We start from the raw sequence: 26,573 nt of genomic DNA, 5'->3' as shown, positions 1-26,573 counted from the left end.
TTTCCTTTGGGTCCTCTGGTTTCCTCCCACAGTCCAAAGACGTACCAGTTGATAGGTTCATTGGTCATTGTAAATTGTCCTGTGATTGGCTAGTGTGAAATAGTTAGGTTGCTGAACAGCATGGCTCATTTGGCCAGAAGGGCCTATTCCACACTGTATCAAAATGAAAACAAAAATTATTATCGCTAGAGTGTGAGCGGCTAAAAAAGTATTGGATATAGCCCTGTCTATCACAGGAAAAGATCTCCCCACCATTGTGCACATCTACAAGGAGCACTGCCACAAAAAGGAGCATCCATTATCAATGACCCCATATCCAGGCCATGCTCTTTTCAGCTACCGTCAGGCAGGAGTACAGGAGCCTTGGGTTCCCACGCCACCAGGTTCAGGATCAGTTATTACCCCTCAGCTATCAGACTCCTGAACCAGCATGGATAACTTCACTCACCTCATCTGAACTGATTCCACAACCTATGGACTGAAATTCAAAGAGTCATGTTCTCTCTATTATTTATTTACTTATTATTGTTATTTTTGTATTTGTAGTTTCTTTTGCACTGTGGTTGTTTGTTGAACTTTGTGTGTAGTGTTTCATTAATTCTACTGTATTTTTTCTGTGTATGCTTGCAAGAAAATGAATCTCAGGGTTATGTTGTCATATATGCACTTTGATAATAAATTTGCTTTGAACTTGGAAAGCTTCATCACAGGAATTTTGAAAGGTTGTTTTTTCTGACCTCCATGAGTGAGACTTGACTTTATCTTAAGCTGAGTTACAAACCACTATAGTCATTTTATAATTGGTACACACAGGTTGCAAGAAGAAATTCAAGAGAATTGTTTGGCGGGGGGGGGGGGGGGTATAATTTGTATTGGTCTTCTGTTTTGAAGTGAATTGGTGTTCTTTGATTTTCTGTCATTTCTACAAGTCTGGTCTGCTTGCAAGCCTTGTTGAAAGGAATTAAAAGTGGAATATGCAGGTTACATAATTACAGTTGGCTCTCCTTATCCACAAGGGATTGGTTCTGGGACCCCTCGCGGATACCAAAATTCGCGGATGCTCAGGTTCCTTACTCAACCTGTCTCAATGCGGTGGACCCTAGGAACCAGCGGAACCCCAGACCTTATTTAACCTGTGTCAGTGCGGTGGACATTAGGACCTAGTGGCAGAGAATCCACAGTGTTTCTGTTCACGAAAGTAATCACGATAACGATTGAAAATAAAGTGGAAATAATAAACCGATCGGAAAGAGGTGAAATGCATTAGGCTTCATCGGTCAAAGATCGGAACAATTTTAATGGATAAAGTGAGAGAGGCTCTGCCCCGATGAAAGCTACAATTATTACTAAGCAACGCAGTGGTTTAATTATTGGGTTTTGGGTTTTTGATCCTCCACATCAACCAGGCACGGATGGAGAGGGCGCTTGGAAGCGACCTGTCACTGGATAGAACTCGGGAACTTCCCGAGCCTGGCGCTGAAACATACGTTCTTGTTTTATGTGCATAGAAAGGTAAAATATATACTATATAAGAAGACAAATGTTTGACTAACTGACGCTAAATAATACCGGATGTACCTGTTCCGACTTACTTAGTAAGAGAACTTAAGATTTTTTTAGATCCCGATCCACTATAACCCATGCACATCTTCCCGTATACTGTAAATCATCTCTAGATTACTTATAATACCTAATACAATGTAATTGCTAAGTAAAATAGTTGTTACACTGCATTGTTTAGGGAATAAGAACAAGAAAAAGAAGTCTGTACATGCTCGAACAACAAGTGCTGGAAGAGCACTTCCGGGTTTTCCCGATCCGCGGTTGGTTGAATTCACGCATGCGGAATTCGTGGATAAGTAGAGCCGACTGTACTAGCTTTGTGGAGTATACTGGTCTTGATATTAAGCTGAAGGAAGAATTAAAATTGCGTAGGAGTTTACTTTTCAGTCCCATGTTTATGATTTACATTGAGCATTTGATATTAAATTTTCTTTTACCAACAATAATTTGCTCTTTGTTCAAGGATGATTGCTGTTTGAGATTTAATACTGAAGCCTTTTTCCAATTAACCTTTTTTTTGCAACAGTTTTGGTATGATGGTTTTCCACATGGAATATAGTAACTTGTATTCAAAACTAATTTTTAATTGAAATACTTTACTACACTTTATCGGAGAAAATAGGCTAACAGTTGACAAAGATTGGGTTCTAAATGAAGACATTTAGGGAGGGAATTCCAGAATTCATGGCTTAAGCAGGTGAAGCTGCATCTAGTATTGGTGATGCAAGGTAGTGTGGAATGCATGATGCCAAAGCTGGAGAGATGAATACTGGAGAAGTTTTGAACAGTTGAAACCATGAATGGGAGTAGCTAACATGAGTGGGATTTAATGCAAGTAATGATATGGGTGACCAAATATTGAGCAAGTTACAATTTGTGAAAATTTAAGACAGTGTCATTAGAGCAGAGAGTAATCAATTGGAAATGGCAAAGCCAAATGTGATAATAGAGCATAAAACTAAAAAACAGAACATCAAAATTAGGCCATTTGGTCTGAGTCTGCTGTGTCATTCAATCGTGGTTGATTTGATTTCCCTTTTTCCTGCCTTATCCCTGTAACATTTGACAACAAGGGAGAGGAGGTGTTGGAGTTGTTAAAATACATTAGGACAGATAAGTCCCCGGGGCCTGACGGAATATTCCCCAGGCTGCTCCACGAGGCGAGGGAAGAGGTTGCTGAGCCTCTGGCTAGGATCTTCATGTCTTCGTTGTCCATGAGAGTGGTACCGGAGGATTGGAGGGAGGCGAATGTTGTCCCCTTGTTCAGAAAGGGATAGTCCAGATAATTATAGACCAGTGAGCCTTACGTCTGTGGTGGGAAAGCTGTTGGAAAAGATTCTTAGAGATAGGATCTATGGGCATTTAGAGAATCATGGTCTGATCAGGGACAGTCAGCATGGCTTTGTGAAGGGCAGATCGTGTCTAACAAGCCTGTTAGAGTTTGAGGAGGTGACCAGGCATATAGATGAGGGTAGTGTAGTGGATGTGGTCTACATAGATTTTAGTAAGGCATTTGACAAGATTCCACATGGTAGGCTTATTCAGAAAGTCAGAAGGCATGGGATCCTGGGAAGTTTGGCCAGGTGGATTCAGAATTGGCTTGCCTGCAGAAAGCAGAGGGTCGTGGTTGTGATTAGTGGTGTCCCACAATTAGTGGTTCTGGGACCTCTACTTTTTGTGGTTTTTATTAATGGCCTGGATGTGGGGTGGGAGGGTGGCAAGTTTGCAGACGACACAAAGGTTGGTGGTGTTCTGGATAGTGTAGAGGATTGTGGAAGATTTCAGAGAGACATTGATAGGATGCAGAAGTGGGCTGAGAAGTGGCAGATGGAGTTCAACCTGGACGTGTGAGGTGGTACACTTTGGAAGGACACACTCCGAGGCAGTATACAAAGTAAGTAGCAGGATATTTGGTAGTGTGGAGGAGCAGAGGGATCTGGGGGTACATGTCCACAGATCCCTGAAAGTTGCCTCACAGGTAGATAAGGTAGCTAAGAAAGCTTATGGGGTATTAGCTTTCATAAGTTGAGGGATAGAGTTTAAGAGTCGCAAGGTAATGATGCAACTCTATAAAAATTTGGTTAGGCTACACTTGGAGTGCTGTGTCCAGTTCTGGTCACCTCACTATAGGAAGGATGTGGAAGCATTGGAAAGGGTACAGAGGAGATTTACCAGGATGCTGCCTGGTTTAGAGAGTATGGATTATGATCAGAGATTAAGGGAGCTAGGGCTTTACTCTCTGGAGAGGAGGAGGATGAGAGGAGACATGATAGAGGTATATAAGATATTAAGAGAAATGGATAGTGGACAGCCAGCGCCTCTTTCCCAGGGCACCACTGCTCAATACAAGAGGACATGGCTTTAAGGTAAGGGGTGGGAAGTTCAAGGGGGATATTAGAGGAATGTTTTTCACTCAGAGAGTGGTTGGTGTGTGGAATGCACTGCCTGAGTCAGTGGTGGAGTCAGATACACTAGTGAAATTTAAGAGACCACTAGACAGATATATGGAGGAATTTAAGTTGGGGAGGTTATATGGGAGGCAGGGTTTAAGGGTCGGCACAACATTGTGGGCCGAAGGACCACTGTGCTGTACTATTGTCAAAGGCATTTTGCAAATCCAAGAAAACAATATCCACTGACTCGTCTGTTCTCCCTACAATTTCCTCAATTCCAATAGATTTTTCAGGAAATCTTTCTCCTTGAGGAAAACCTGCTGACTTCTGCCTATTTTATCATGTGCCTGCAAGTACCCCAAAACCACATCGTCAGAATTAGGTTTAACATCTCCGGCATATGTTGTGAAATTTGAAGTCTTGCTTTAGCAGTGCATTGCAGGGTGGCAAGTTAGAGATGTGTTTCCACTAAAGGAGGTGCAAGGTGCTCCTTCCCTCTGCTAGCCTGCAGGTCACCCTTGGGCATGGTATAGCATGTGAAGCCATGAGAGCAGGTGTACAGTGCTTATCACACGTCTTGGTTATGCGACCGCTGATGCTAGGTAATCTCTGAAGTATATTGATAATAGTTGGGGTCACAAATGAACGATGAGTACATTGCAATAAGAAATAGTTTAAAAAAAGTAATAAAAATAGTGCAGAAAGAGCAAAGCAAAAAAAAAATGTGAGTTAGTGTTCATGGGTTCATTATCCATTCAGCAATGTGATGACAGAGTAGATGTACTGTGTCTAAAGCGTTGAGTATGTGATTTCAGGCACACTTTCTCCCTGATGGAGGCAGTGAGAAGAAAGGCATGTCCTTTGTGATGGGAGACCTTAATGATGGATGCTGTCCTTTTGAGGCATTACCTTTTGAGATGTCCAACTTCTTGCGGCTTTTTTCAATCCTGTGCAGTGGCCTCTCCATGCCATACAATGATGCAACCAGTTAGAATGGTCTCTATGGTTCATCTGTAGAAATTTGCTAGTGTCTTTGGTGACATACCAAGTCTCAAACTCATGAAATTTAGCCTCTGTTATGCCATCTGTAGTTGCATCAATATGTTGGAATCAGGATAGATCTTCAAAGATGTGGATTCTGAAGAACTTGAAACTGCTCACCCACTGGCCACAATTAATTCCTCAGTCTCACTGATGTTCAGTGCAAGATTGTGTTACAATACCACACAACCAGCTAATCTATCTTATTTCTCACACTCAGTCCTTAATAATTGACTCCAACATCTTCCCAACCACTGAAGTCAGGCTAACTGGCCTATAATTTCCTGTCTTTTGCTGCCCTCCCTTCTTAAATAGTGGAGTGATAATTGCGAATTTCCAGTCCTCCACAACCATTCCAGAATACAGTGACACTGCTTATGCCTCCAGAATCTTTTCAGCTACCTCTTCTAGAACCCTGGAGTGTAGTTCCTCCATTTGGTCCAGGTAACTTATCTACCGTCATACCTTCCAGCTTCCCAAGAACTTTCTCCTTAGTAATAGTGACTACACATTGTTGTCCCCTGAAAATATGAAAATAGATATTCTTTTATAAAAGGACTCCTGACTTTGATGTTTTGTTCAAGATCAAATATGCTGGTTGATTGCAATCAGTCTATTCAGCCTGAGAGTTTCTAGGAATGATGGGTGATTATAATGGGTAGAGAACTAGTTGTACTAAGCTAGAATGTAGAAGATGTTGTCATTGTAGTTGTCTGCAGCTGTTGACAGAAGAGGATGGAAGAAAGGAAAAGGCTCCTTGTGCACAGTTGGAGAGGATAGCATTTATGAATTTGGACATTTTCATTACTATGGACAGGACAAAATTAGATTGGGCATGAAGCTTGCAGTTAATGGCAAGGTAGGCACAGATTTGTGAAGCAGCAAGATGTTCAACTTTGGTTTTTAAATAAAACCAGAATTTGTAAAGTTGCACTGCCTCAATTATTTTTAACAGGGATATTTTAGCAATGTCATGTTATACATGGACCGGCCTCTATAATTTCATAAAGGAAAAGTGTAAGATGAAATCTAAGTATTCAAATGTACAGATTGCTTCACTGTATTGTGAGCGTACACTGGAGCTATTGTCATGGCCACTACCAAGGTGGATTGCAAAGTTTATCTTGAGGTTAATATATGCCATACTATAGCACCAAGTTGATCAAAGACATTGAAGCATTGGTGCTTAAAATAACCTTTCAGATTCCAGTATTAGGTGCCTTTTTAAAGAAGTATTACAGTGAACCTGTCCAGAATTCAAATTTGAAATAAAATTTGAAAATAATTTTTTAAGCATTGTTAGCATAGTAGCAAAGTAATGTTTGAAGAAAAGTTTGTATTTAGCATCTTTGTGCAGTGTTTAAAAATTTCCATGATTTTAACCTAAGTGGATGTAACAGTATTATGTGTTATTGGAGATAACATTGAAGCTGAAAGACAGAACTTGTATAGAGGATGCTGGAAAACCATTAAATAACTGAAATATTATTACTGCATTGCTTCAACTAGACTCCTTGTTTCTTTGCAGGTTACGAGAAGTATCGGAAAAACTCAACAAATTCAATCTTAGCAGGTATTGTGAATATTTAACTTCCATTTTTATTTTACCACCATACTTGACACTTAGAATTTTAAATAATTTACTTTATGGCTTGTTTTTAGTTTGACCAAAAGTAAGTAAGTACTTGATTAATATTGTAAAAATTAAATATGCCTGAATTTTATTTTTACTATTCTGTAGGAGATAGAAAATTGTTTTAAGTGTAAAACTAATGAATTAATTTATTGTGACACTAAATGTTGGAATTTGGAGTAGTAAAAAATGTTTTGCTCTTTGTTTCACATGTAGAGATCTGTTGTTCGCAGCTATCTAGTGTATATGGGAATAGAGCATTGATACTCTAAACATCACCATTTCTGGGTTTATTTCTATTTGTTGATACTTTAAAGTTTTGTATACTTAATATTTGTGGCCCTGGATTGAGTTTTGCAGTTATTTGTTTAATTACTCTGAATGATGAATCCACTAGAGGATTTCAGAGGAGCAGATTTTTCTATATCAAGTTGATTTGAATGGTTTTCATTAAATGTTAGATGTGTCTTCAATGGCTGTCATCTAAAAATACTGCCATTGAATTAAAATTGTATTGATATGTAACTACAGCCAAGTTAGCCATGGTAACGGCAGAATCCTACAATTGTTTTCTCTGCAGAGTCACCTTTTCCATTGACATGGTTTAATATTTTCCCCATATTATTTCTAACTTGGTTTGGCTTGGTAATTTATCTGTGGTTAGTTTGTCTTGCTTGGAGTTTCAGGATTATTGATTCAAAAAAAGCAGCCATTGGACCTGAACTCCGACTTGGTTAGCTTATTGCTGGTAGTATCACAAAATCAGTTCAGACAGATACAAAACTTTCTATGACATTGAGAGAATTACTCCTGGTCCAATATTCCTGCCTCAGCATGATCATCAATAGAAATGTTTAAACGTTCAATTGATTTAGTTATTTGTGGAACTTTTGCCTTAATGACAGTGCAATTTGATGTCATAATTTAAAGGTGTAAAATGGTTTGGGATGTCACAAGCACGTACATGTGACCATAACATACGTTAGGTAATATTCTTATAGTAAGTGACTAGAGCAGTCTGTAAGTTAAGTGGATGGAAAGATGGCATAGTAAGTTTGAGCATTTGTTCCTTTATTTTAATCCTGTGAAGATGCAGTGGTTCATTATTTAAACAATGCTAACTTAAAAGCGCAGCAACTTGGGCTGCAGCTGAATCCAGTGGTGTCACTAACAAATTGTAATAGGGATGGTATCAGTTGCCATGCATGTTTAACCTAATTTTGGCAAAGTTTGGAAATCCAGTAATAAATTTTTAAAATGGGATTTTTAGTTTAATCTGTGTTAGTATTAGTTTCTCATTTCTAAATTTTGTATGTTACCTGCATATCCCCTGAGAATCTTATTTAAAGTTTGACAATTAAATGTATTGCCAGGTCATGTTTTCCATCAGAAATGTATTAGTAACACAACAGATTGGGATCAGCCCATATTAATTGCTAAATTTGAGCACATACAGAGGTTACATCAATTTATAAGTCGTATGTAGTGCAAATATATCTTCTGCTAAAAGTTTGGTTAGTGAGGAGCTAAACTACAGATAGAAAGGCAGCCATTGATGTAGAGGCCCGCGCAGAGCAGACCCTCAGCTGCAGGATGGAGTTTGTGTTGAGTCAAGTTGGTCCCTGGTTTTAACTTAGTGAATTTTAGGCATGCTTCCTAGATCACTTTGTACAAAGCAAAAAGAAATTAATTTTGGCCCAAAGTATGGGAGGGAAGGTGGCAAGTTGAAGTAATTCATCAAGGAAAAAAAGATCTTTTTATTTGCAAGATCTACAGAATTTCAGTTCCTTTGAGATACTGATAGATAAATTTGAGCACCATTAATTTTGTTTGCCAGACTGGGAATAAATTGTAGTTTATTGGTTTCCTAATGACTGGCAGTAAATAGTTACATTGATTTCTGTAAAGCCAGCATTCTGTATGGGTGGTAGATCCTAAGTTATAATTAGGACAACACCCATATGAAGTATATAGGTTAACTGTAATGTATTTCAAAGATTGTAAAACTACATGCACAAAATGCTGGTGGAACGCAGCAGGTCAGGCAGCATCTATTGGGAGAAGCACTGTGGACATTTCGGGCTGAGACCTTTTGTCAGGACTAACTGAAAGGAAAAATAGAGATTTGAAAGTGGGGGGGGGGAAGATGCGAAATGATAGGAGAAGACTGGAGGGGGTGGGGTGAAGCTAAGAGCTGGAAAGTTGATTGGCAAAAGGGATATAGAGCTGGAGAAGGGAAAAGATCATGGGACTGGAGGAGGGGAGCACCAGAGGGAGATGGAGAACAGGCAGAGTGATGGGCAGAGAGAGAGCAACAAGGGGAAGGGGGGAAAATAAATGAAGCAGGCGTGGGGTAAGAAGGGGAGGAAGGGGCATTAAAGGAAGTTAGAGAAGTCAATGTTCATGCCATCAGGTTGGAGGCTACCCAGCTGGTATATAAGGTGTTGTTCCTCCAACCTGAGTGTTGCAGAGCGCAGAAAGAGAGAAAAAAGGAGGGGGGAAAAACTAAATATTCATTCTCCCCCTCTCTCCCCCCCCCCCCCCACCCCCATATCCATATCACTCCATATCTCCAGCTCTGTATCCCTTTTGCCAGTCACCTTACTGGTTTCAGCTTCACCCCACCCCCTCTCGTCTTCTATCATTTCGCATTTTCCCCCATCCCCTCCTACTTTCAAATCTCATATTATCTTTCCTTTCAGTTAGTATTGACGAAGGGTCTTGGCCCGAAACGTCGACAGTGCTTCTCCCTATAGTTGCTGCCTGGCCTGCTGCATTCCACCAGCATTTTGTGTGTGTTGCTTGAATTTCCAGCATCTGCAGATTTCGTCGTGTTTGCATTGTAAAACTGTCTGCTTTTAATATCCAAAACTAAAAATGTTTATTTATAAATAATGAGGAGGGAGATGAAACAATTGAAAAAAAATGTGGCTATAACATTTATTTCCTCAAATACTATCTATCTTTTGAAAAAAATAGCTCAATCCCCTTTAGATTTAAAAGATTCACCATAGATTTGTATCTTGAAATCAGCTCCAATCAATGCCCATCTTTTCCCTTAATATAAGAACTGCTTCTTTCCAATCAGGCTTTTTTTTAAAACTGCTCTGGCATGAAAATGAGCTTGGGTCGTCATAAATTGCATTTATGATCATATATCATTCTATGTTGTACTTTGGACTTTCTAAAGCTTGTGATAGAATTAATAACAATATCCCCTTCCAGAAGTTCATCTTGATACTCCAGCTTGCTATTGTTCAGATGTACACATGTCCTCAGTTGCACCATCACATTTTTCTCTAACCCTTGGTAATGTAATTTTAAAGTGATGGCTAGACCTTCCTCTCAAAATACTGAGTCAGGTTGTTCATTTTGAATTGATTCAAATGGTAGGTAATTTAAACAGGTGTTATGTAGTTAGTTCTTCTGAAGCCCATCATCCCTACTGGGCCATGGGCTGCTAACTGTAGCTTGCCAGAGCCTTCTGTCCTGGGCAGAAGGTTGATTAGCCCTGTGCCTTCTGCATTCATCTTTGAGACAAAGATCTCTCTCAGCAATGAGGTCTTTGGAGCTTCTGTTGGTGTTTCTGTAGCTCTTAGCTTTTGTGAGATGGGGTTGCTGGCACAATGCCCAATCCTCCTTTTGCACCCGGGCTTGGGATCGTCCATGGTGGAGTTACTGTTCGTGCTTCTGTCCCATAACTCCAGAGAGCAGCCTGGTGCTATCCAGGCGCAAGCTGCATTTTCTTTCTTTAACTTCAATTACCTCCACCTCAAAGACACACTAGTGGATTAATTGGTTATTGTTAACTCGGTTTATGGACGTGGTACTGTCGGCACTCCGTATTCGCGGGAGATTGGTTCCGGGACCCCCTGCGGATACCAGATTCTGCGGATGCTCAAACCCCGTATAGAAAATGGCATAGTATTTGCACTTAACCTAAGCACATCTTCCCGTATACTTTAAATCATCTCTAGAATACTTATACCTAATACAATGTAAATACCATGTAAGTAGTTGTTATACTGTTGCTTAGAGGATAATGACAAGGATAAAAAGTCTGTATGTGTTCAGTACAGACGCAGCCATCGTAGCTCTTCTGGGAATGCTGATGCTGCCTCAGCATCAACTGATGTCGATTCTCCCGTGATCTTTAAGTTCTTTAGGCTGTAGCACTTTACATAGTTAGCCATTCCTTATTAGCCTTAATTCCTTCCTTTTGCTCACCACACAAGTAGCGAACAAACGCAAGGCGAACAATGCTCAAACAATGAGTAATACTTTTAATCATCTCTAGATTACAGTACTTATAATACCTAATACAATGGAAGTACTGTGTAAATAGTTGTTACACTATTGTTTAGGGAATGAGAAGAAAGAGAGAGAAATTCCGTTTTTTTCGATCCCGATCTGCGGTTGGTTGAATCCGCAGATACAGAGGGCCAACTGTATATAGCCTAAAAGAATGTGAGAATGTGAGAAAGAATAAGTTGTAGGTTTGAAGGCAGAAAGAGAATTGGATTGATGTGATTACTCTGCTGAGAGCTGACATGAAATTGATGGGCTAAGTAGCCTCAGGTTATAATCAAACACTGGGATAGCCAAAGCTGATGTCTTTGTTTTCTATACCATTTGTAGATTGTGTAGCCACCTGTCTTCATTTCAGAAGCAGCTTGCAGCACACAGTTTGAAATTTTAATTCTTCTCTACACCTGCATTCTGATCCATCTGTGCTTTGTGCAGTGTTATAACAGTGTCCAACGTAAGCTTGAGCAGTACCTCATCTTCTGTCTGGGCACATTGAATCCCTTTGAACTCTATTGAATTTGGCAGATTCAGCTGACTTTATCTGAAGTGTCTGTTACCATAGCTATTCCTGAAATACTGAGTCTGTCATTTTCTGCTTTAATGGGTTTCAATATCCTTCCATTCACATAGCCATGGGCTGTCAACAACTTGCATCCTCAACATCCTGTTGACAAAGTTCTAGCCATATTTTACCTGTCAAAAGCATGTTCTTTGACCTAATTAAAGTTCTCTATTTTAAATTCTACTGCAAATCATTTCTAATTCCTGTCTTTGCTGCTTCAGGGCTCTCTATTTTATGACCACCTATGTTAGACACTTCATAACTTTCAGCTTGTCTACGGCCTACCTGCCCAAAGCACATCTATTTTCTTTCCTGTTCATGCTGACTTGAATCTAATTGTGGTCCACTGCAGTTTGATTTTAAATCATGTTAGTGTTCGGGTCTCTCCATGTTCTTTCTCTGTCTCTTACGTCTTCCAATACCTTTTAGAAGAATTTTATTCCTCAAATGCCACTACTGATGACGTCTCCAGCGCTTTCAGCTGTTTACTTTGGGGTTCATGAATCTCTCCATTTTCCTCTGTCCTAAGATGGTTATTAACTCAGCATATTGTTCAATCTTTTTGACATTTTTTTTGGCTATATGGAAAGCTTTTTTTTGAGGGATTGAAGGATTCAATGAAGTACTTTGAAGAAATGTGATATTCCCACAAACTCATTGGAATCTCTGGCTCATGACAGCTTAACATGAAGGAGAATTTGGGATGGTACTGAGAATCTTGGGAGCACACAAGAAGCACTGTGTAAGGTGTGCACTTATTCAAACTGCCCAGTTGTCTGTCTCATCATACATTTGCCCTTTTTGGAAATATCTGCATTTCCCACATTGGCTTCATTAGCCATTTAACAACCTGCTAAACCTTAGTACAAGCGAGGTATCCTTCATCTCTAGCAATTGCGTAACAAAGAGGAACTTTGGAAATTTTTATATTAAAGCTGTTGGAAAAATAACATTAAATTAATGTGAATAATTAGCATGGCTTGGATGTGTGAAAATTAAGCTCCCAATGGTATTTACAAAGACTTTCAAATATGAAACTGTGGCAACCCATTTCCTGGCACATCCGAACCGACTCACAATTAGATAGCCTACGGGGGTTTGCGAGCACAGAGCTTTGGAGCCTCTGCGCCACGGGGGACAGGTTGAGGGAGGCTTAAAAGTGAGGCTGAAGATTTCGAATAAAGTTTTTCCTTCGACTGCAGTTACCGACTCCGTGTCGTAATTTTAGCGCTGCGTGTAGCAGACCGCTACAATTGGTGACCCCGACAGTCCAAACGATTTTTGGACCAGAAATGACCGAAGCCACCTCTGTTCATGTGGTTTCGTTGAAACTGCCGGGTTTCTGGACACAGCGCCCGAACCTATGGTTCCAGCAAGCCGAAGCCCAATTCCACGTTCGCCGGATCACCTCAGAAGACACCCGCTACTACTACGTGGTGAGCTCCCTCGACCAGGACACAGCGGCCCAGGTCGCGGAGTTCGTACAGTCGCCCCCGGCAGACGGCAAGTACATGGAATTCAAAGCCCTGCTCCTCAGGACTTTCGGACTCTCTCGGGGCGAGCGGGCTGCCCGTTTACTGCGCCTGGATGGCTTGGGCGACAGACCTCCATCGGCTTTAATGAATGAGATGTTGTCTCTTGCCGACGGACACACACCCTCCCTCATGTTTGAGCAGGCATTCCTGGTCATCTATTTGGATGACATCCTCATAGCCAGCAGCAGTCATCAGGAGCATCTGTCCCACCTCCGTCAACTCTGCGCCCGACTGAGTGAGTACGGTCTTACAATCAACCCCGCCAAATGCCAGTTCGGACTCGATACCATTGACTTCCTGGGCCACAGGATTACTAAAGACGGGGCAGCCCCTCTGCCCGCTAAGGTAGATGCGGTCCGCCTCTTTCCCCGACCCACCACGATCAAAGGCCTTCAGGAATTCGTAGGTATGGTCAATTTCTACCGCCGCTTCCTCCCTTCAGCTGCCCGGATCATGCGCCCCCTGTTCGCCCTGATGTCGGGTCCGAGCAAGGACATTACCTGGAACGAGGAGTCCGCCGCCGCTTTTGTTCAAACGAAGGAAGCTTTGGCGAATGCCGCAATGCTAGTACATCCCAGAATGGACGCCCCTACCGCCCTCACAGTGGACGCATCAAAAACGGCAGTCGGTGGGGTGCTGGAGCAACTCATCGCAGGTCGCTGGCAACCCCTGGCGTTTTTCAGCAAACACCTGCGACCACCCGAGCTCAAATACAGTGCTTTCGACCGGGAACTGTTGGCGCTCTACCTGGCAATCCGGCATTTCAGGTACTTCCTAGAAGGTCGGCCCTTCACCGCGTTCACGGACCACAAACCGCTTACCTTTGCGTTTACGAAAGCGTCCGACCCCTGGTCGACCCGCCAGCAATGCCACCTGTCCTACATCTCTGAATACACGACGGATGTCCGGCACATCTCGGGTAAGGACAATGTCGTGGCGGATGCGCTCTCTCGCCCTACCGTTCATGCCCTTTCCCAAGGGGTAGACTTTGAGGCACTGGCAGAGGCGCAGCAGGCGGATGAGGAGATTCCGAGTTACAGAACCGCAGTCTCTGGTTTGCAGCTCCAGGACCTCCCCGTGGGCCCAGGTGAGAGGACCCTACTCTGTGACGTCACCACCGGCCAGCCCCGTCCCGTCGTCCCGACAGCCTGGCGGCGCCGCGTTTTCGACTCCATTCATAACTTGGCGCATCCCTCCATCCGGACAACTGTCCGGATGGTTTCCAGCAGGTTCGTTCGGCACGGACTCCGCAAACAGGTCAGTGAATGGGCCAAAACGTGCATGCACTGCCAGACGGCCAAGGTGCAGCGGCACACCAAAGCCCCACCGCAGCAGTTCCATCCCGCCCACCGGCGTTTCGACCACATTCATGTGGATATTGTGGACCCCCTGCCAGTGTCGCGCGGAGCGCGGCACCTCGTGACTATCGTGGACCGGTTCACAAGATGGCCAGAGGCGATCCCGCTCACCGACACCACCTCCGAATCTTGCGCCCAAGCCCTGATCGCCACCTGGATATCTCGCTTTGGTGTACCAGCCCACATTACCTCCGACAGAGGCGCCCAGTTCACCTCCAGCCTGTGGTCAGCTATGGCCAGCCTTTTGGGGACTCAGCTGCACCACACCACTGCCTACCACCCACAGTCGAACGGTCTAGTGGAGCGTTTCCACCGTCACCTGAAGTCGGCCCTCATGGCTCGCCTGCGAGGAGCCAACTGGGCGGACGAGCTTCCCTGGGTCCTACTCGGCATCCGCACAGCGCCCAAGGACGACCTGCATGCCTCGTCGGCTGAGTTGGTATACGGCGCACCCCTGGTCGTCCCCGGGGAGTTCCTACCAGCCCCAAGGGGGCAAGAGGAAGATCCTGCAGCGGTCCTGGGCAGACTACGTGAGAAGCTCGGTAACCTGGCCCCCATACCCACTTCACAGCACGGGCGGCACCCGACCTGCGTACCCAAAGACCTACAGAACTGTAAGTTTGTGTTTGTACGAAGGGGCGGGCATCGGCCACCGCTGCAGCGGCCATACGAGGGGCCGTTTATGGTGCTCCGGAACAACGGGTCCACGTTCGTGCTGGACGTTGGGGGGAAAGAGGAGGTTTTTACGGTGGACCGCCTCAAACCGGCCCATGTGGACCTGGCGCAACCGGCCGAGTTTCCGGCACCTCGGCGCAGAGGCCGATCTCCCAAGCAGGTTCTGGCCCAGACTGTGGACATTGGGGGGTGTATCGCCGGTTCTGGGGGGGGGGTTATGTGGCGACCCATTTCCTGGCACATCCGAACCGACTCACAATTAGATAGCCTACCGGGGTTTGCGAGCACAGAGCTTTGGAGCCTCTGCGCCACGGGGGGCAGGTTGAGGGAGGCTTAAAAGTGAGGCTGAAGATTTCGAATAAAGTTTTTCCTTCGACTGCAGTTACCGACTCCGTGTCGTAATTTTAGCGCTGCGTGTAGCACACCGCTACAAAACTACCATACTGACTCTACTTGTTCCCTGTTTAATGAGAGCTATCTGGATTATGTAGAATCCAAATTACTTCAAAAGGTTTTTAGATAAGTTGGATGTAGCTTAATTGTACAGATCTCTGGGACAATACTTTCATCTTGGACCAATACTGGTATCCTCCATCATTTCAGGTGATTTAGACTTAGTTTAGTGAGTTACATGTTTTATATTAGTTTTGATGACAATAGAGACAATACAAAAAGTTCGATGTGCAATGTCTCAAATTCTCCTTCTGCATTATAGCTCCAATGAAAGTTTTTTTGTCAAAATGTCATATGGCTGGCATTCAGAAAAAACAGTATTGTTCACTGAAAGGAGCTGTTCAGTTCTAACATACTGAAAGTAATTTCACAGGAAATCCATTCATTAATCCATCCATTAAATTGTTGGTGGGTTGAGGAGAGCAAAAAATTGTGAAGGGGTTATATTTGGATGTGTTGCAATTTCTAGTGCAACCTTTGGTTTTGCAAGTCAAATATGCTGGTAGATGTAAAAGCACGCTCCCTAAAATATCTTTTGCCCAAAATTAAAAGGTTCATGATTTTTTTTGTGCACAGTTGCAGCATAATATTTTTTGGTTCTAAAACATGTTTCAAATATTTATTCATTACCCACTATAAACAGATTTATGGGAGTGATTATGTCTGACTTTACAAAGATATTGGCTGGTCCAAGTTTGAAAGCCTGTACATTAGATATATGGGCCAACATTTGTGAGTAGAACTGTGCAAAACTAATATGAAAGCAGGAATCAGGAGGACCTGTTTATTAAATGAGACAATAGGGCTTTGTTGTGACTGGATACTTCATATTGTCTGGATTTTGCTGGGGCTGTCATGTTGAAGTACCAGTTTATTTCATCAAGTCCAAGAGTAGCATTTGAAGATACAACTTGCTATGTTTTTACATTTTCTCATTTTTTGTTTAGTATGGCAAGTAATGCTATTAGATTTGCGATACCAGGTAAATCTCTTTGAGACGTGTCGTGTCAACTGTCATTTTAATAAAAGAAAAACATCATATGCAGAACACTCCCTTTATTAGATCTACCTTTATTGGTAATTTGTGGTTGATTTCATAGGGAACATTGAAAAATCTAGTTTAGCGAGCATAGTCCTTTTTCCCCTCCCATTTTTGCTTAGGCTGCTGAAACCATAGCTTGTATTTTGGTGCTAGTGTCAGTAAGTGATTTTATAGGTTTAACAAGGACATTTTAAAATTAAAGAATCGAGCTCAGTTTACTTTGAAGAATGCTATTTGCTGAACAATGATAAAAAGATTGGTTTAAATATAGCATTTTAGTCAATTCCATGGTTCTTTCCTGTCAGGTTATGTCTAGTTTCAATTCCAATGTAAAACAAGAGTGTTGCTCATTGATTACTATTCATTGAATTTCATGTTAACTTACCAGCTCTTAAGAGGGATTAAAAAAGCACAACACGATTTGATAAGGAGTGGAATAATCTTTCCTGGCTGTTATATTTAGGCCCCTGACCATTAGAAATGCCCGTAGAGTCATAGAAAAACACAGCACAGAAACAGGCCCTTTGGCCCATCGAGTCCATGCCAAAAGCATTTAAATTGTCTTCTTGAATCAACCTGTGACCTTAATTTGGACTCTTATCATTGTTTCTGTTTTTGTTAAGGAATTGGTGAGATAGGCCGTATGTCCTGCGTTCCAGCAATGACTGCACTTAAAGCGCTACTTTGGCTGGCATAATGTCAATCCAAGTCTTAATTTTGAACTTTTTTAAAAGAAAAATAAAACTTCCCTTTTTGAGCTGGAAATCTGTATTTTAACAGTGATTATCCAAATTTATCTTTTTATATCCTTGTATCTTTTTATGTTTGTCATTGATTTTATATAGTTGCAATTGAATGTTGAATTAGGTAATGTTTTGAAAATTATACACTCCCATCTCAATTGTATTTCCTTAAATATTCAAGCTAGTAACATCTCAATAGTGCATAGATTTGATATTGAAATGGTTAATGTTAAGTAATATTGACAGTTTTGACAGATAGTTACTAAACTTATAGGTTGAGGAGAGAAATATACTAGTAGTTTGCAGCTTAATTATGCAGAGATATTTTTAATATTTTTTGTTACATTAGAAAAGCAGAATTGCCATAACAGGCAATTGTAAAATCTGAAAATCATGAGGCAATTTTAAATACTTATCTATTTAAATGTTTTGATTTTGTAGGGAAAGACGGTGTTGACAAAGCCTTAATTAGCATGATATTCTTGCACATTCTAATGTGCTTTTGATTATTGTGAGCTTTGAAAGCCACATAATGACATGTTACTGTATAAGTTGCATTAGTGTTGCTGTACAACCTCAAGTGATACTGCTCCATTGAACTTTGTTTTCCTGTGGATATGCTCTGTTCAAATCCAGATTAGTTGAGATAGTTGTCATTTGACAGTTTAGCCTGAAAATTCATAAATACTGGAAGAGTTTGGAATTCTGTATGAAGAAGTACAGCATTGGTTTGTTTATGCATTTAGCAGGTGACTACTTAGATTCATTTTGCGCAACAATGCCAAAATGGGAGCCAAAATAAAATGCATCTTTGGGTGCTTGCTTGTCGTAGGTAACATTGAGGGCTTGCGAGTCTGTCTCCAATTTGCCACAGGGAAGAATAGAGAGGAAGTGGTCATAGATAAAATGTGAAGTGCTGTTTAAGTCATTAGCTTATGTACAACTGTCTTTTGGCAAAGGTTGCTCCTTGACTAGATATTTTCAGCATTTTCTTTAATTATATTTTTAAGTACTTTATATTTTAAATGTTGAGTAACCTCATAATTTTTTTTCCAGTCACCCACCTCTGAATGTTTTGGAACAGGCTACAATTAAGCAGTGTGTGGTTGGACCAAACCATGCAGCATTTCTTCTGGAGGTAGTGTATATTTATTATGAATGTATATTAAATGATTAAATAAGTGATAATGTGTGTATTAGACGTTGCTGAGGAGCTTTGTACTTTAAAATAAGTCTGAAAAATAACACCATGTTCTTGAAGTTAAAATCATTGGAAATTTGTAATGACAGTAGAAATTAAGGTGGAAATGTATATAATCGCCATCATGTTATCCTGAATACAGCCTCAAATTCTCTTAATCTAAGTGTTTTATTGGAATTTCTTGTATTTGGTCAAGATTAGGATTCTGTGGTTCCTTATGTCCTCTTATTCAATAGGACATTTCGTCTTGTTGCTCATGATGAGTTCTAATTAAAAGATCTATCTTTTGCATGCGTGTATGTCAATTTTCTGCTTCCATGACTCTCTGAGATAGACTATTCTAAAAATATATGACCTCTGAAGAAATTCCTCTTTGGTTGTCTTAAATTGGTGACCTCTTACTTTGTATCTGTGCTCTGTAGTTCCGGTGAAGTTATCCCAACTTAGTCCCATTCTGTAGGCTAGGCATTCCTAATATACTGCTGTTGGTGTCTTGACTATTTTTGCAGTAATCTGTTTAGTACCTTACCAAAATTTGTGCTTTTGTTACAACAGTTGATGATTTACCCAAAATAATATCTTGCAAGATGTTTAAAAGGCATTATGAAAAAGGCAAGAAGGATTTGGGGAAGAGAATTATAGCTTCTGCATTTACAAAAACTGTAAACGGCTGTAGAAGGTTCTAACTGTAGAGAAGTGTGCACATTCTTTAGAGATAGAAAGGAAAGGTCTTTAACAAGTTAAAAACAAAAAAATTAAACTGGAAGGTTGATTTGTGATAGTAAATATAAAGGAGCAAAATATGTGAATGTAAATAAAAGAATTAACTGAATTTCAACTCATTTGAATTTGGAATACTAAAATGTCAAGATGAAAATTTGAGGTTTGCTTTATTGCTACAATATGTGGTGGGTGGGTTGATGAATTTGAGTGTAGCAACAAGAATCTTTAATTGAGAATGGGAGGGGTGTTTTTGAGTGACCAACAAATAGACCAAAATGCTAGAGAACAAATTATTTTCCACTTTTCCTCATGTCTACTTTTGTCCTTTTCTCTTTCCTTTGCAACCTGTTGAAGATACCTGTATTTTCAACTTTCACTTCAACAGCCTTCACATTAAACAGATTAATTGAGATTTCTGACACCTCCAGCAGCTCCACCAAGTGCTCTGACCAGTGCATCACTAGCAACTTAGCAACATTTCTAAAGGGCTAATTCCTGACTGACCTGCTAATCCAGACATATGGAACAGGGATATTTCCATCAGTTTACTATATGTTGCTGATTTAGATTCATTCCCCATCGGGAAGACTAGATGCAGCTTGAGTAACAGCTTTGCAGAACACATTTCATTTTACTTCTGTTAGCCTCTGTGTCTTGTTTCAAAAAAAACTGACATGCTGCTTCTCGACTTTCATTGGAACAGGAAAGATTTTATCCAGTTCTATCATTGAATTTAACAGATTCTTTATTTGTCCTATTACCAATGTACCATTAGTTTTATCTTCCAGTCATTCTTCCTCTATGCCACACCTACATCTCATTTGGTTCCTTCTGTCTTCCACCTCAAAATAATTTTTTTCTTGTCTGTTCTTGCTTCAAGATGCAACTGAGGAAAAAATGCTTGTTTTAGTTTAAAATTTCTTCAGTGTCAGGCTGTGAGTCTGAAATCTCTATTTCCTTGAAGGACTGACAGGAGCACCTCTGTTTAGGAGTTTGTGGAGACTTGGCATGACATCTAAAACTTTGACAAACTTCTATAGATCTGTGGTGGCAAGTATATTAACTGGCTGCATCGCAGCCTGTATGGAAACACCGATGCCCTTGAATGGAAATCCTATATAAAGTAGTGGATACAGCCCAGTCCACTGTTGAACACATCTATATGGAGTATTGTCACAGGAAAGCAGCATCCATCATCATGGACCCCAACTACTGCCATCAGGAAGAAGGTATAGGAGCCTCAGGACTTGAACCACCAGTTCAGGAACAGTCATTTCCTGAACCTCAGGCTTCCTTAACCATCAGGCTCCTGTACCAGTAAAGATAATGTCACTCAACTTCACTTGCCCTATCACTGAACACACAACCTATGGAGCTTCAAGAACTCAACTCATATTCTTGATGTTTATTGCATAGAGGTTATTGACTTTAAAATCAAAATAGGCTAGATATAGTTCCTTGAACACGCTATCATTTAGTTAGATAATTATGATGTTATTTTTTTCATCTTGGCTTCACTTTTTTTTTGCATATTCTTTATATCTGTTGACCTTACAATTGATTAGAATTCCAGCCATTCTAGCTTGCATATATTTAGTGATTCAGTCTTCATAGCTCTGGTGGAGAGAATTCCAGAGAAATTTCTTATCCCCAGTTTAAATGGGCGACTCCTTATTCCTGAACACTTTACCTACCCAACCATTCCAACTGCCCCACCAGATTTTAAATTCCTCTGAGCATGAACTTTAAGACTCTTCAGAGTTTCATGTTTCAGTAGCATTAGGTGCCATTGTAAAGTCTGTTGAGTGCGTGTCTATCCCTTTATCATGGGAAAAAATCTTGTGAACTTCTGAACTGCTTATGCTTATACCCTTGAAGTGTCATCTTTATAGAGGGGATCTCCATGATCACTTAGATCCTCTCTAAAGCAGTATTCTGAAGTCTTTCTGTATTTGAGCATTGTTGTTTCTATTTTTCTGATCAAAATTGTTAACTCCACATTTCTTCACATTATGCTATACCTGTGTCCTCCTTGCAACTTGTTTCACCTCTCCTCCATACAGTGTAACCAGACTTATTGATAAAATGCACAGACCCTCCCTTCATCTGGCAGTAATGCTGTAAATGGACAACTTTCTCTATCCACAGATATTATCTGAGCATCTAAGTAGTTCCAGCATTTTTTTGTGTTCAATCTCTTTACGATGGCAGTTTGGGGACAAACTGGGAAGACCGTGATTCCCCCCCCCCCCCCTTCAATTCTAGTTGACTATTTGTGAATTGAATTTAATTAAATTGACTATTTCTTACAATTTTCACATACGTGAGGGGTAAAAATCTTTGTTATGTCTCTGAATGTGCAATGTACAAATTATAGTAATTTGTAATAAATAGTATGTGCAGTAAGATACAACAGTACTGTCTTAGAAATACAATTATGTCAACGTGATGTAATAATTCTGATGGCCTGGTGGAAGAAGCTGTCCTCGAGCTGTTGGCCCTGGCTTTAATGCTGCAGTACCATTTCCTGGATGGTGGCAACTGGAACAGTTTGTGGTTGGGATTACTCGGGTCCCCAATGATCCTTCAGGCCCATTTTACTCACCTGTCACTGGAAATGTCCTGAATAGTGGGAAGTTCATTTTAGGTTGGGAGTTTAGCTTGAATGAAAGGAATTGCTAAAAAAAACAGATAATTGCATATGATCAACTGCAAAAAAAAATGGAATGATAGAAGAATTTTAGAATGAAATCAGCTGACATTCTGTTATGGAAGGCTCTAGTACTTCAGAGGCTTTACAAACGTAGTAGGAACATCCTTAACTTATTTTTGGCTATCTTTTAAAATTAATCTCCACTTCCTAACCTATTCTAAGTGTTCTGTTAAGCTCAGATTTGGAAGAAGTGTTTTGGGGGGTGGGGGGAAATATCTGTCGACAGTTGGAACAAAGTGGAGTTGGCTGACAAAAGTTGGCTGCAGGACATCATGGCCTGTTTGGACCTCGAAAAAATTCATTATTCAGTTCTCAATTCGGATCTAAAGTTCCATAAGGTCTGGGGACCTTTTATCGAGTACTTTCATAACCTTCCTCTTGACTAGGGTTTTTTTTTCTTTTCGGTCCCCTGCTTTCAGCTCCTTTTTTTTCTGGTAGAAGGCATTATTACCCTCTGTTGCTGAGTGTATTCACAGTCTGGGAGTTTGGCTGTCCTGACTTATACTCTCTATATTGTGTTGTGGTTGGTCTGGAGTTGCTGTTGTTTTTTCTTGTGTTGTGGGGCTTGGGGAGGACACTAAGCTTACTTGTCTTTAATTCAGGTGCTTTTTTTTTGCTAAATTCTCTTCCTTTGTAGCATATTGTTATTGTATGCTTAATTTTGCACTGTTTTAATGTTCCTCATTGGGATTTGGGGTTTTTAATTTGTAAAATGTTTTGAAAAACTAATAAAAATTTTTTTTTTAAAAAGTTGGCTGCAGGGTTCATTATGGTTAAAATTCATTTGAAGTACTGAAATTTGGCATAACATTTAAAACACCAAATGAGAATGGGAAATTTGCAGTGCTTATCTCAAGGGGAGGACAGACTATATTACCAAAGATGTATGTTTAAAGCAGGTTGTTTGATTTTCGGTACATTTGGTTCAGACCCAATTTGCTTTGCACATTGGTTTGAAAAGGTGGGTTGGAGGAATGAATGCTCATGTCTATAGGGGAAAAAAGCAGTTTGATTGAGTAGAAAGGTTAAAGAGAAGCATTTGAGAATGATGGAAATGCTATTTTCATGATCAATTCTTGTGTTTTAACATTGTCAATTTTTGCTCTCCTTTAAAAATGTAATGTTCTTAAAAAGTAGTCTAGCTCAAAAATAGCTTTTTTTTTGTCTTAACACTTGCATGTTTAACTGTTATGCCAAAAAGGTCCTTTTTCTTAAATATAACCGAGGCAGCACCCAGCAAATAATTGGTGCTAGTAATTTCTCCATTACAATAGACAATAGACAGTAGGTGCAGGAGTAGGCCATTCGGCTCTTCTAGCCAGCACCGCCATTCACTGTGATCATGGCTGATCATACACAGTCAGTACCCCGTTCCTGCCCTCTCCCCATATCCCTTGACCCCGCTATCTATAAGAGCTCTATCTAACTCTCTCTCACAGAGGCAAGGCAAAGCAATCTCAACTAGTGCCTTGATATGTTTTGTTTATAATGGGCTTTGCACCTTCAAGCTATCCTAAAAGGATTATAAAAGAGTGCTACATATGAAAGAGGTTGGGTGGTCATAGGATAAACATTTCTTTCCATTTGTAATGCAGAATTCTCTATGTAAATAACGTCCCTGAATAGTCCCTTGTTGAAATAAAATAAATAGTTTATTGTATTGTAGCGATGTGCTACACACAGTGCTGAAATAACGACATGCAGTCGGCAAGTCGTTTTGAGACTAGTTTATTCAAACTTCGCGGCGCTGGCATTTAATCCCTAGCGCCCACCCTCTCTGGGTGGAAATGATGTCAGAGGTACATTACCAAAGTCTCTCCCCGCGCCCTGGCTATTTGTGAGCCGGTTCGCCTGCGCAGAAATTGGGTCGCCACAGTATTATAATTAGGATAGCTTTACTATTGGTAGCACTTCTATGTGGGTTACTAAGATGGGAATGAGGAACTGAGGTAATATTAGATGCAGAGTTGAATCTTGGGGCCAGGAGGCCTATGTTCTAATCAGAATCAGCTTTATTATTACTGACAAGTCATGAAATTTCTTGTTTTGTGGCAGCATTTTCTGAGATGTTGATGATGCTTAAAGCTGCTTATCCTTTCAACCACTGACACTTCAATGAGCGCCAATGTGTGTACTCCTGACTTCTTCTTGAAGTCCACAATAATTTCCCTGGTCTTGCTAATATTGAGTGCAAGGTGGTGGTTGTGAAATCACTCCACCAGCTGATCTGCTTCGTTCCTTTGTGCCTCCTTGTCACCTTCTGAGATTCAACTAACAACATTGGTGCTAATGGTGAATTTATAGATGGTGTTTGAACTGAGCCTCACTGTAACCACACGTTCATGTGTTGTGCTTATGTTGATTGTCAGCAGGGAGATCCACAATATGGTCTGATGAGGAATTCATGGACCCAATTGCAGAAGGGGGGGGGGTGTAGGTACAGAGGCCCAGGTTTTGAAACCCGATGCTTACTATAGTGAGGGGATTGAACTCCAAGCTGTAATCGATACATAGTATCGTGACCTATGTATTGCTGTAGTGTAGGTGGTCCAAAGCCAAGTGGAGAGCCACGTCCATGAGCTGATTGGTATAGTCAAGGCATATATATTGAGTTGATGTTGAATTGGATACTGAACGAAATCCTAGGAGTTATGGTGCCCTGATATTTGGAGTAATAAGACTTGGTTGAAGAAATTTAAACATGTCATTTGAGGGTGAAAAATGAAGTACATACTTTTAGATATGGGTCCAAGAATGTGTTAGGCTGAGAATGGAATGAAGTACCTGAAATAGGGTCAAAACAATCTTTTGCTTTGATCTATTTAGAAGTGTAAAGAATGAAAAATTAACAAATTTCAAAATATTTGAGATGAGTACTTAACCACATAATATTAAGGGCAATTAGTGTAGTGACTGGATCTTTGTCAATATTTTGTTTTTAAGAGGCATTGTGGCACGTTAAATTTGTCTTAAAAGTAAGTTTTTTAATGCAAGATATATTTATCATGCTATCATATAGCACGACTTGCTTTAATAATTGAGGTGTCTAAACTGATTTTAGCAGATGGGTATAAAATTAAGGATATTTTTAATATGGAAAAAATACAAAAGAGTCATAGTGCTACTATTTAAATCTTTGAAAACTAACTCAAATTATCACGTGTTTTAAAAACTTGTGGCTTCTGAAGGCAATACATGTGGCTGTATTATAGGCCTATAGGATTTCACTAGGTGTCTTGTTCAAGGGTTATTAATGTGAACCAGTACATCCTCATGGCATGCTTGGCTGCAGGCAGAACGAAAGCTTTCAAATCCATCTTCCACTTCTAGAATTCTCTAGCTTCCATAAGTGGTCATTTGGCTAGTAGTTTTTTTTTCTCTGTCTGTTGGAACTACAGATTGTTCCTACCATTTGGCTGAAATTAGTGAACCAGAGAGAGATTCTTTGGCTTTGGTGATATTGCTAATTATGGACCATTTGACAAGTTTGCTTCAGAGATGAATTTTGCTCTAATGTTAATTGAAACTTCAGTAAAGGCGTACATTACTGAAAGGCCTGGATAGAGTGGAGATGGAGAAGATATTTTCATTAGTAGGAGAGTCTAGGAATCAAGGGAACAGCTTCAGAATAAAGTGACATCCCTTTAGAACTAAGATAAAGGAGTTTTTTTCATCTAGTGGATAGTCCATCTGAGGAATTCATATGCAAGTTGTTCAGTGTATTTAAGGTGGAGATGAATAGATTCTTGATTGGCAAAGGGGTTAAGGGTTATGGGGAGAATGAGGATGAAGGAAAAAAAAACTGAATGGTGGACTAAATATTGAATTTTGCCCCTTTGTATTCTAGTCATTGCAGGATTTAGTGACGGTGATAACTGTTGTGAATTGATTTCCAGCATATTGCTTTGTAGTGAATAGATTAAAATCGTTAGGGTTTTATTTAATGTTCAAAATAGAAGATTATTACGTGAGTGCAAGCTTCTTTTAATGTCTTTTCTCTTGTGGAGTTTTCTTTCAAACTAGCTGTTAAATTTCTGTGTGGATGCATCAGTTCATTGCTACTCTGCTACTATTATTCATAATTAGAAGAAAAATTTGTACAGCATGTTTTGTCTGTCACATTTAAACTATTGAGTGAGCATTTGCACCAGAAAGAAGTTGCTTGTAATTTTGGGAATGCTCCAGTAAAAAATACTGGTTGAAATATCTGAAGTCTTTCATTGACATTTGATGAAAAGACATTCAGTTGAGTGATGTGTAGTGTGAATGGGCATAAAATTGTGAATTACCTTCAACATGATTTGTAATTTTCAGTTCACTTCAGTGGTAGAACAAGTCATCTATTATGGTAAAGTTGCCTTTATGAGGTGGTGTTTTGAATTCTTAAAGAGTACATAATACTTTGTCCTCTTGATTTTGTAACTTCTAAAAATGTAGAAAATAGAATCAGGAGTGTGCCATAGAAGCATATGTCATTACTCCATAGAATCTTCTATGTTCTCACTTTCTTCCTATATTGCTTAATGCCTTGCATATCTAGATGCTTGTCTGTCCTTAAAGACTCAGCAAAATAACTGCATTGACTTGCTTTCTGTTATCTGTACCAAAAGTCGCATCCTCAAAAACTTGT

The 26,573-nt window shown here is 40.4% G+C and overlaps 1 protein-coding gene across 10 annotated transcripts in view; it reads left to right on the top strand.

Annotated features, from left to right (window-relative positions):
- Window positions 1-26,573, top strand: part of ubr5 (ubiquitin protein ligase E3 component n-recognin 5) — a 186,750-nt gene that overhangs the window by 7,137 nt on the left and 153,040 nt on the right. For all 10 annotated transcript variants that reach the window (XM_059972068.1, XM_059972101.1, XM_059972059.1 and 7 more), the window contains exons 2-3: window positions 6,526-6,570; window positions 18,363-18,444. In XM_059972068.1, coding sequence (XP_059828051.1) covers window positions 6,526-6,570; window positions 18,363-18,444 — 127 coding nt within the window. The remainder of the gene's footprint in view (window positions 1-6,525; window positions 6,571-18,362; window positions 18,445-26,573) is intronic.

The sequence above is a fragment of the Hypanus sabinus genome, chromosome 1 (assembly GCF_030144855.1).
Source record: "Hypanus sabinus isolate sHypSab1 chromosome 1, sHypSab1.hap1, whole genome shotgun sequence".
Lineage (NCBI taxonomy): Eukaryota > Metazoa > Chordata > Chondrichthyes > Myliobatiformes > Dasyatidae > Hypanus > Hypanus sabinus.
This window is presented reverse-complemented; position numbering and strand designations above follow the sequence as displayed.